General features: G+C 44.0%; 1 protein-coding gene across 1 annotated transcript in view; it reads left to right on the top strand.

Annotated features, from left to right (window-relative positions):
• The window catches only part of snd1 (staphylococcal nuclease and tudor domain containing 1), a 158599-nt gene that overhangs the window by 25889 nt on the left and 120607 nt on the right, over window positions 1-12103 (top strand). Inside the window, exons 12-15 of the mRNA XM_068586450.1 lie at window positions 911-1012; window positions 7442-7542; window positions 9458-9568; window positions 11175-11247. Coding sequence (XP_068442551.1) covers window positions 911-1012; window positions 7442-7542; window positions 9458-9568; window positions 11175-11247 — 387 coding nt within the window. The remainder of the gene's footprint in view (window positions 1-910; window positions 1013-7441; window positions 7543-9457; window positions 9569-11174; window positions 11248-12103) is intronic.

The following is a 12103-nucleotide window of genomic DNA, read 5'->3' as shown; positions in this document are numbered from 1 at the left end:
CGGCTCCCAACAACTGGAGAGACATTAAAAATGAATGGGGAAAAAACATTGAAGGGAAGAGGAAATGAGAAATTAATCCCACCCTCCGTGTAGATTTGGAAGAGTGTGCCTTCTGTTTGTGTGACGGATAATGATGGCATTCAAAGAAGAGTGTGGGAGGGGCTGGGGTGGCGAGCATACTGGTATTGTCATTCATAGCGTTATTCCTCCTGTTAGCGCCTGTCGTTTATTTTCCCGCTGTGTCATTGTCATTTGCTGTATTATGTTTGTTTTTTTTTCATCCCGCCCAACCCACACAAACGGCACCTGTGTGTGTGTGTGTGGGTGTGTGCACATTTGTGTGTTTGTCTCTTTACACCGGGTAAAAACACAAAACCTCAGCCTCCTTTTGAAAATGCAAATAAGATCTATTTGCGGCCGGCTCCCGTCAGAGAGTGTGTGAGCGTATTGAGGGAAGTTTTTGTGTGCAGCTGTGCGAGTGTACGTGTGGCATACTTCTGTGTATGCACCATGTGTGTGTGCACATAGTGTCAGCGCGCCTTTGTACATCAGTTTAACACAAAGTGTATTTGCCTTGACTGTTTGCATCCGTGTCCTTGGCAACTGTGTACTTTGATTTTTTTGTGGTGTGCAGTGTGTCAGGATTGGTGTTTGAGGTTTGTGCGACTGTGCATGTTTGAAATGCCGCTGTACACATTCAGATCTTTCAATGAGTTCAGAGTCCAGATCCTGCCTGTCACAGGACTAAAGTAGAGGGAAAAGAGGAAACGAACATCTGAAATCCACGATTATGTCGCGCCGCTTTGAAAGTGCAATGTGACTGATCTTTCTCTTCCCTTTTTTGTGTTTTCTCTCTCCCCACATCCTCTCTCTGACCTTTCTCCTCCGGTCTCCCTCCATCTCTGTTCAGGAGAAGAACAAGGACAAAGACAAGCGTTTCCGTCCGCTCTACGACATCCCCTACATGTTTGAGGCCCGAGAGTTTCTGAGGAAGAAGATCATCGGTAAAAAGGTAAGAAGCACTGGCAGAAATTGAAACCTCCAAATCCATTTTTGACTCACTGTGTGTGTATATGAGAGTATGTAAATCAGCTTGATATGGCTCTAACCAGCTTCTGATAGATTAAACAATAGCACTAAACGGGGATTCCCCCAGTGGCCGTACATAAGCTAGAACACCCTTCTCTTTCCCCCCCTCACCGGAAGCCAAACACACATTTCTGAAGCCCTCCACTAGATATCCATTTCTCTCCCTCTCTGTTTGAATACCAAGTACTCTCAGCAGATGCCCTGGGGCTTGGTATTAGCCCGGTTGCACCCTTTAAACAAGCAGTGTTGATTTCCCCCTCTTGTGTCTATTGATCTACCGAGTCTTTACACCTAAGAGGCTGCTATGATTTACACACATCTGACCCAGCACTGAGCTGGAGAGCACTCAAGAAACAGAGCACCACATGAACATCTGCCTTTTTTTCTACAATTGTATCGAATTAACTATGAATTGAATTTGATTTGCTGAGCGAAGAATAAACCCCAAAACCGACTTAAGTTTGGGTTGAATGTTTTGAAGCGATTGTGGGGAAGTTTGCCAACTTCGCCTCACATTTCAAACATTACGTTTTTAAGCGCACACCGTAGATTGCTTTTACGCCACAGTCCCATCAGTACATCAGTGAAATGACGCCTACATTGTAGTCGCTGAACGTATAGTGGCAGTAATGGCTGTTGCTCACAGGCTCGCCTAGAGCTGTTGTCCACTGCCCGAACTGAATGATGGTTCATGCTTTTCCAATTCGCTAACTCTTAACAGTTGTCAGACTCAGAGCGGCCACATTGTAATGTGAACTATTATGCTGGAAAAGATTGGAATCTTTCTTTCAAAAATGTGGAAATGCAGTTGAAAGCGCAAATTGATGGAAAACTGATGATGCACTTCTGTGCAATCATACTGACAAAATAACTTCCAGAGTCGGAAGCTGAAAAACTCTATTGATTTATTACGATAACTTTTGACAATTCGATATTGGCTAAAACGTACACAAAACAATTCTCAGTGTGTTTTTGATATCTCCCCATGTTGACAAAAAAAAATCCAAACAAAACATTTGCGGTACAGCCTGATGAACACAAAGACACGCACGCACCCACTCGAAGCCGAGAGAGTTCCTTTTGGCATTCAGTACAAGAGTGAGATTCACATCCCTGTCCCAGCCTCTCATCGCAGTCATTTTAATCATCCTCATTAATGTTTTTTTAATGACCGAAAATTCAGCCGTGAGCTGGCTTTTGACGAGTGAAGCGAGAATAATGATTCCGCTGTTTTATTTGTGGTATTTGTGTCGGGAGATAATGAGTGTGTGTGTGTGATGGGCATAGGTCGACTCCAGCCTTATCAAGGTGTAAAGATACTACGCAAAATACGTCATTAGCATGGTGATAAAATGTGTGTGTGTGTGTAGCTCAGGTTTGTAACACTAAGCCATAAAATGTGAGTAATGTACCATTTCGGGCTTATTTGTAGAAGTGACTGCCTACATTAAAAAACGCACGTGTGTGAACATGCATGTAGATGAAGTCGTAATACATGTATGGGCATTTAGAAACACACATGTATCCAAGTTTACACACATCCAAACCCACACCTTCCTACAGTGGCCATGAGCTATGTGTTCATGCACACACTAATGGCACACAACCCAAAGAAAGGGAACAATACAAATATAATAAAATAAATTGGTACATGATAATCATCTATGTAACATGAGGTGCAGCATTTCCTCTCCATACCTTGTGATGTTATAATTCATGTTATATGTTATAATTGTCTTCAGCTTACACACGCACCATCTAAACATCACTCACATCAGTTTGTGCAGCTTTTATTATACCTGGTTGGATTTGACAGTGTTGCTTGTTTAGAGTCCAGGCTCGTTCCAGAGTCAGCTCAGCTCAAATGTTCCTTTCTTAGACTCTAGTGTAGTCTTTATCAAAGAGGAAAGCATGCATGATTGTGTGTTTCAAAAATACTTGTTGCATGTCTTTACCTGAGTCTAAGTGGCCGTGTATCCTGTCTGAGTGGTGTGAATGCAAATGGCACCTAATCAGTGTTGTGATATGTGAAAAACAAACAAGAACCTCTAAAGCCCAGTCCATAAATAACCATGTACTCGCTCTCGCTCCCTCCAATATAATCCAATGACTTTCTCTCATCTGTATTCTGACATTTCTCTTAAGATCTGCTTCTCTGTGACGTCTCAGTTCTCACACATGCTTGAATACATCCATACAGTATACGCCACTGTAATTCTCCACAGTTTATTAGTATTGAAGTTATGTATCCCCTGGGTGTGCGGTTGAGCTCTCGGAAGTGTTAGCTTTAAGTGGAGAGCTCTTACCCATTTGCCAGCAATACACCATCCTCCTTCAATCAACGAGATCAATAACAGAAGAGCTCTGGAACACCGAGTTCCTCCCGTTCCTATATTGTTGCTAAGACACGAGGCTAAAAGCTTTGACTTGAACGCTTTGTCAACGTGCGTCATGTAAACATTTAGAGTGATATAATGATCACAGGTTCTCTATGGGTGAACGTTTATTTATTTGCGAGCACAATACTTAACCCGCACGGTTTTAATGTTAATCTGTGCTACCTTGGCCTACTTGAGTTGTCAAAAACTGGATGCAGGTAGGTGCACAAACGCGCAGATGCATGTTGCCCTCCAACGAGGAGAGGAGTTTAGTCGACCCACTTACTGTCATCCTGTCTCCGAACACTAAGCTCTACAGAGACAGATTTGGAGCAGTAAGCATTAGGAGAGACTCTGAGACCACTGCTTTCCTTGAATTTCTGCTCCAGAGAGCTCCTCCTTTTTTTCTCTTCTTTTCAGCACAAACCGAGACAAAAGATTTTACCTTAACAGTGGGGTAATTGGGCCCTGACCCGTTGGATTTAAAAGGGAATACTCTGTCTGGTCTGGGTCTGCTCTGAAAGAGGGAGAGGACTTGAGTCGCATACTGAGGCGCATCAGCAGATTTATTATCGGATCACAAAAGGTGCTTCGTGGCGTCATCTAGCTCAAACTGGACGTGACCGAAGCTAATTGTTCACAAGGTTGAGTTATGAGATTGACCTAAAGGTATTTCCCTTGACAATATTCCATTTCAAAGCTCAGACGCTGCCAATTCATGCAATGCGTAGCATGAATTGGGAAACAAGCCGATTTCCCCCTGACTGAACCTTCTGGGACGTGACTAAGCATTAACTACGAGTCTCAGCTCTATGAGAGAAAGCTCATAGCCCCAATGCCACCGTCACCCCCTGTTCCTCATCACTGTAGGGTGTGCCTGGTTATTTTATACAACATATAGAATATCCACATTTTAAAGATCTTTTATGGGCAACACAATGTCTATATTTGATTGCTACACATTTGTTTGCAGAGATGAATTGTTGCAATACCTTCATCAACTCCAACAATCATACATCTGCGATCAATCTTGTGTTAATAGAACACATTTTGAATCATTTACTCTTTATGGTTGACGTAAGGTGACATTTATAGGTCACCATCACCGAGTTAGTCCTTGGATCTTATATCAAAAGGGTTCTGAACTCTCCGTTTAAGGTTAGCCAAATGTGCCCCGAGGCATTTTCCGTTTTCTCCTTTCTCTCCGTCACTGTACGTCCGTCTGTCTGTCTCCCCGTCTCTTTCTAATATGTATCGCTACCCCCATTGAAATGGCAGCGTTTGCATGGTGACATAATCCCAAAAAGCTTGATTTGGCTAACTTTATAAGTAGTGCTTCTTGTGCGCCTGGGTCTCAGCCTCAGCAGAAAAAAAGAAGTCCAATGGAAACGTTGCATTAAGCCACTTATCAGGGTTGAGCACATTCGGATAATCCCGCGTGCTCAAAGTGGCTCCTGTTATGCAGCTGCTTGTGTAGTGCTGTTAGCGCTAGAGCTTCCCCCTTCTTGTTGGTGTGCATGCGAGTTCGTGTGCTGAGAATGCCGCGTGTGCAGCATAGTATTTGTTGTGGTGTGTATTTGTGAGAGCGAGACTTAATTTTGGGGGAAAAGCTTCAGGTGTGTGTGTTCAAGCAGACGGAAAGGCGTGTAGAACTAAGAGTCACCGGGTCCTGTGGTTGGAAATCCAGCTGGGGCTCCCCCCCTTCAACTCGCCCTCCAATTTTCCTGCTTCTCCTTTTTCTTGTCGACGTTGTGCTGATCCAGCCTGAGTTTTTTTCTTTCTCCTTCTCTCCATGCGGCACAGCTCACTTCATTACATGATAGCCAGCTGTGATTACAGCCTGCTAAAAAACACAGCAGCAACTGAAGCACCTCTCCTTCACTTTGTTTTGCTCTTTCTTTACCGTGAAGATTTCCCAAGATCATTTTTTTTTTCATTCAAGCCCACTGAGATTGGCTAACGTGCAGCGGGAAGCTGCTGCAACACCGTGTGTACGCCTTAAAGTCCTGTTATCAAAGGACACACTGGAACAACTAGTTCAAGATAGATAACAGTTATTCAATACAATGAAAAGCTTATTTTGCTCGGTACTCCAAACACATAATTACAATAACTAGTACCGGTACTACTTATTGTTAGAGTACTTTAACAGTATTTATACTCATCCTTCCTTCGAATGGGTTAAATGGGATACGAATGTCTGGCCAACTGCTGGTAGACATTTTGATTGCCATGGCCACCAGGTGATTATCCACATTTGTTCCCAACACTATCTATGAACACATTTATAAATATGGTGCTTTTATCACAACATTAACATTTGTTTTATGTGATTAGTAAAAACAATAGTTATAACTTATGCATGCATACATTTTGACACAAACATGCATGATATCATGCTTTTGAGTTTCAAACTTCTACACAAAAGTATTTTTTGCGCCTCTCTGCGTCCTCACTTCATCTCATGTTGTCCTCCTCTCCAGCCAACTTTAATCCTTCATGTTCTTCGTTGCTTTGTTTGTCGTCTGATCTACAACCACCTAGTTCTAGCAATGCTTAGCCGTTAAACAGAAATGTAACCAAGAACAACAGGTTTCATTTGAATGGCATCTTTTTTTCAACGAAGCTGAATAGACATGAAACGCTGTCATATTTGGGCCGGCGAGGGAATGCAGAGCTTCCATGTGGGAGTGAGGATAAAATAATTTCCTCCAAGAGAATGAGAATGGGTTATTTGCATGGTGACAATATAAATACAATTGGGGGTGTTTCAAAAACAAAGATATTGAATAATAAACTCTTGCTGAGAAGATCGCTAACCAATTCTGTTGCATATAGTGGGACTGTTAGGATATCGGTGCTATTGATGTTCATGACTGTGCGAGGGGATGTTTATTTATTTTCTACTGCCGCTACAGCTGTGATAAAAATGTCGTTTCATAAAGGTTAAATAGAATATGTGGTGTTTGTGTCAACAACACACTTTAAAGGTGTTTAGAGGACACCAAATGGAAGGCTGAGTTCATCTCTATTTCTTCCAGATAAATCCTCACAAATGGAACTTGAGCAATTTTGATGGCAACGTTGGCTTCATGACCTACCGCCACATTTAAGTGTCGTGCTATAAGTTGTGTATGGAAGGTTGCTGCCACTGTGGCCTCCAAAAAACGACCTTCTCCTTCCTGGTTCCTTAAAAAGCCCACAACACTTCCTGCTGGATGATACACTCTAATAGATCCATTCTGCCTTGACAGAAGCGGTTCTCTTCCCGCGTCACCATGCTCTCATCCTGTCCATCTGACATACTGACGTCCCTCCATGGCGTGGCGGTTGGCGTCTCTTTCATGTCCCCGTAATAGGCCTGTCTACGTTGTCTCCATTTGACTTGTGTCTACGCTGCGACGATGTGCTGCAGAGCCAGAATCACACATCCCCCCGCCCCCCGCTCCCCTCACACACACTCTTCCTATCACACTAGGTTGACACGTGGCTCCTAAACTGCCGGTTTTGTGTAGAGGTACGGCTGCATCCCTGCCTTTGGCTCTGTCTGCCTGTGTCTGGGCCGCAAAGCAGGATTTCCCCATCATACGCCTGTGGACACACACACACACACACAGACACACGTGACAAAATTGAATTTTCAGGGTGGGTGGATTGGAGTCCGTCCCAAGGGAGCTGTTTTCAGAACACTGTGTGTGTGTGCGTGTGTGTTTTGTCCCAAACACCCACAGTGTTTTAATACTGCCCCCCCCTCCCCCGCCCGCCCCCCAACCCTCCTGGGAGATCTACAGTGCTTGCTGATGTGATTCACACTGACTGGGGGTGACCTTGAGAATTGGGACAAACACACTCAGACACACACACAGTCAGAACACTCCCTATTGTTACTGTAACTAGTGTTGCTTTCAAGTTGTCTCACGACTCTTGGCGTGTTTGGTTTTTCTTCAACGTCTTCCTCTGCTTTGCCTCTTCAGGTCAATGTGACAGTCGACTACATCAGAGCAGCTACCGGTCCAGGAGAAAGCACCCCTGGATTCTCAGAACGCACCTGTGCCACAGTCACAATTGGCGGCATGTAAGTAACATATTAAGCAACACTGAATAGTCCACACTTTCAATTTAGTCTGTTCTATTTAAGTTTATTCTCCAAGTTGTTGCACAATTCAACCGTTAAGACGAACTTGCTGCATGAATGAAATGTGCCCTTTTTATCATTGTATTCTCTGTACACACTACCTTAAAGTGAAAATTAAGCAGTCTATCAAAGTTAAGCTGAATTATTAAATGGATTTCCATTCAACAATTCTATAACAAACGTGACAAATGTAAACATAAAAGCCCTCCACTATATTTTTCGTGGCAAGCGCACGGCGTCGTTGCAGCACTCTGAGCCCTAAATCACGTCAGAAGGTTGGTAGGCTCGGCTGAGTTTAACAGATACAATGGTAGAGATGTTGAAAGGAGGAGAATGAGGCGCCGCATGACAGAAGAAGACAAAAGGGAGGCCACTATTGTATCGCTCCTGGATGTAAAAATGAGTTTTTACAAGGTTAACGCCAAGAACAAAACGGTCCATTCTCATAAACTGCCGCTGAAACGGAGAACAGCACTGCGGCGCTGGGAAGCAGCACTAAAGGGAAGGAGCCCTCCGACGGAGCGCCGACTCCAGCTGCAGCGGACAATGAACCCTCGTCTCCCGTCCTCTGCCCTATCTGATCACCTTTAAAGGTCTGGCCGCTTCGAAAAATAAACACAGAGAGCACCACTTTACCTTTTTTTTTTTTTTTTTGGTCCACCATCGGTTTCAAAATGTGCAAGTTGTGTCCTCTTGCTGCTTTCAGTACTAGATTGTTACAAATCAGCAGTCCTTATTGACAAATGACATCATGTCATTTGCCAGTCGAAGGGACTTTACTCGGAAATATCATCTTCTTTCACCAACTTTCTCCCCGTGTGAAACTGCAAATGTGGGATCGTCTAACAGATAATCATTTATTCGTACATGTTTAGAACCAGTAATCAATTACAAAGTGACCTGAAAGTGTTGTTTTTGTATTTTAATATTCAGGGTCGTCTCAGTGCAAGCAATTATTTTGTATGTACAAACACTGCTTTTAGGGTAATCGGTCTTATCGGTTCGAAACATGTATTTTATCCATAACCACCGATATATAAATGTTATTAAACTACTCAGAGGTTGAAATTGAATCAAAACCGGATGGAGGAGATTTAATATCATATGATTCTAACTTCACCATCAGAAGTCGGCTCTGACCCAAGAAAAACAGCGAGGCTTTCTGGCACAAAGCACAGTTGCATGCACTTATGGAATAATGGATTCTTTTTCATCATCAACCCAACAGTCTTGTATCTCAGTGCGTATGCAGAGGGCAGGACCCGACCTCACGACCAGCCGAGCCCAACCCAGAATTAGACAACCCCACCAGCTGCTATGCGCCACAGATAACAGTTGGCATGGCCCCCCCTGTGCAAGCTGAGGTCATGGGGGGGGGGGTCAAAGCGGTCAGTGGGGCGAATGTTTCCGACCGTGTATGACCTCGTCAGTCAACCTTTTTTGAACTTGTCGTATAGAGTTATTCACAATTCTCTTGTCTTGAGAGAGTTGGTGCACTCCATGACACGAGCGCAGTCGGAGCCCAAGAGTTAACTTTCTGTCCCTTCATTCCTTTCTCCCACACTTTAACCAGTACACTGATGTCCAAGGGCTAGAAGCCACTAAGTGCTACATTACGTATGACAATGCTCCCCTCTTTCTGCCCTTCACCCTCTCCTCGGTACATCTGTAACACAGCGAGGAAGCGGTTAGTCATGTGTGCAATGTCAACATTTAAGTGACCTTTGTTCCTTTCGCGATGCCACCTTTGGGATTCATCATGACCTTATTTTTTTTTCATAAAGCCAAGGGGTTTTTCTTTTTTTCTTCAAGTAATCTCACCCACCCCTCCCCCCACACACTCTCTTTCCTTTAGTAACATAGCGGAGGCTCTGATCAGTAAAGGCCTGGCCACAATCATCAGATACAGACAGGATGACGACCAACGCTCCTCCCACTACGACGAGCTGCTTGCCGCAGAGGCTCGGTAAGAGAGACACACACACACACACACACACACACACACACACACACACACACACACACACACACACCACTTACATTCACTCACATTCACTCCTTCAACCTCCCTTTTACCTGAGCCTACACACTTGACACAATGGGCTGTTCTTTCTCATAAAGGCCCCTTTTCTTCTTTGCTCCCAATAAAAACATGCATGCGCGTGTGTGTGTGTGTGTGTGGACACACACACTGCCATCCACGAGTTGTGCAGGACCTTGACACATTTCGCTCTTGGGAATGAGAAGAAAATGTAATATGACCTTGAGGATTTATTTATTTTTAAAATTGCTTTTTTTTTACATTAGCTGTTGGCACAGGTGAATCAACTCACTTATTATTTTTTCCAGAATTCTAATTTAGCAAAGCTATCATTGCAAGTCACAGCCTATCACAGCCGTTACATCTTCCCCCTAGAAAACATGTCATCGGCACCCTTTTTTAAATTTCCTATATACCGTAATATGCACGCTTGTACAAACGTATATTATCCAAAGCGCTAGACGTTAAATCAGAGGCTCTCTTTACACTGGCCCCATGAATATAATTATACGGAGGTGCAGTTGAGAGATTTAGTACAAGCTTTATTACTCTGCTATAGATTAAGATCTGCTGGCTATAGGTAGAGCAGATGAAGCCACAGCCTTCTTTTGTATAGGACTAACTCTTTCACTCCCCTTTCTCTCATGCAGTGTCACTGCCCAACCACCCTCTTTTCCTTCTCTCCCTGCTTCTGCTTTCCTCCTTCTTCTCCTTCCTTCCACATTTTGTCCTTATTTTCCCACCTTAGCCGTTTTGAATTTTGTCCTTCTTTGGCCTTGCTCTTCTGTGTCCTCTCTTCTCCCTTTTCTCTCTCTCATCCTCACCCTTCTCACTCTCTCTCTTTGTCCCTGGTGGGGTCTTATGAGAGTTGATGAGAGGTTTCTGTCTGTAGCCTTAGTTTTATTTTTAGTTCCCACTGCACAAGACCAATGGCCTGCAGCCTTCAAGAAACCTCCTTGTATGATAGGCTATTAAATGTATATGCATGCTTTAATAAATGCACTCGCTCCATCATGGAGGCAATAGCCTGCTACACAGTGACCCATAGGTGGCATTATTTCACCCCACAGCCGCGACCACTGCGGTCCTCTTCATCTCATTTGGCCCTTGAGGCTATTTAAAGCAGCCATCACTAGCACCCATCATCATCACGAAAGCCCTCGCTGGCACTCAAGAAGCGAACCCTTGTTTCTGCATTTCTCTGCCTTCCTTCCATTCGAACAATCATTTCTCTCCCATTAGAGTTTCTCTGCAACCATCTCTGCTTTTCATCTCAAACCTACAGATTATCTGGGTTGGGGGGAAAAAAAAAATCCTCCTTCTAGGGCTTCCAGTTGAGCTGTAATGGCATTTCAGGGGAAATAAACTGGTAAAATTGTACATCCTTCACAAAGCCACAATGGCCCCCATCTGGGTATCTACTGTGATTACTCAAAGAGCTCTTATCTTTCCAGGTCTGTTAAGCCTCCGGCCGTATGCTCTCTCGATGTATTATGATGGTGCTTGAGCTATGTTTGTGTTTTGACTGTAGGGCCATCAAGAACGGGAAAGGACTGCACAGCAAGAAGGAGGTTCCCATCCACAGAGTGGCCGACATCTCTGGGGTATGCGTCTTTTCGTATGCACAGGTTATTGTACACGGGGGAATACAAATGTTCCCATGTAAGAGGCAGCCAGCATCTCTTGAAATGCACTGATGTACTTTGATATTTAAAGCCGTGTGCTCATTTACACAAAACCCCGGTGGCGTTCAAAGATCACCGATGCCCAAAAGTTACCGACTTCCACCACACACACACACACACACACACACACACACACACACACACACACACACACACAGTCTTTCTCAGAAGACAATCTATAATCCTCGGCTCACCCCCGCAATCCCTGATACTCACAGCCAGTTTTCTCATCTTAAAGAAACTAAGCGGCCTCTAAAAATAATCAGCAGCATTAATAAAACCATCAGTGGTGCTTGGTCCTAGCGTGTTTACGTGTGCCCAGGGGCTTGATAGAGACATCATTTGGCTAATGAAGCCTGATTGGGAATGCTCACCGAAAGAACATTAGTGCGGGGAACCCATAAAATCTCTCACTAACAAGTAATGGGTGATTGGTACACATTTCTTTTCAAGCCTGTGTTTTTGTTCGCCCTGGAAGCTGGTTTTTAAATTTGATCGGCTCTGCGTTTTCTCTTCACCCCGTTCTCGATCTCTTTTTCAATCTGTGTTCCATGTTTTAGTTCTGTTATTAATTCTAGAGACACTGCTGACACTGTTTATTTTCAAGGAGACAGTTCCTTCTTCTTCTTCTTTTTTTTAATCTTAGTTTTCACAAGGGATTTAGTCGTACATGGCAAGGGGCTGTCGCAGTGCACTCCTACACCCGAGCGCGGTCTTCATTAAGTCGCTATACGCTGCAGTGTTGTCGCTGTCCAAAGTTGTCAAACTGAGGGGC

The sequence above is a fragment of the Clinocottus analis genome, unplaced genomic scaffold (assembly GCF_023055335.1).
Source record: "Clinocottus analis isolate CAN_PGR_092001 unplaced genomic scaffold, fCliAna1.0.p SCAF_20, whole genome shotgun sequence".
Lineage (NCBI taxonomy): Eukaryota > Metazoa > Chordata > Actinopteri > Perciformes > Cottidae > Clinocottus > Clinocottus analis.
This window is presented reverse-complemented; position numbering and strand designations above follow the sequence as displayed.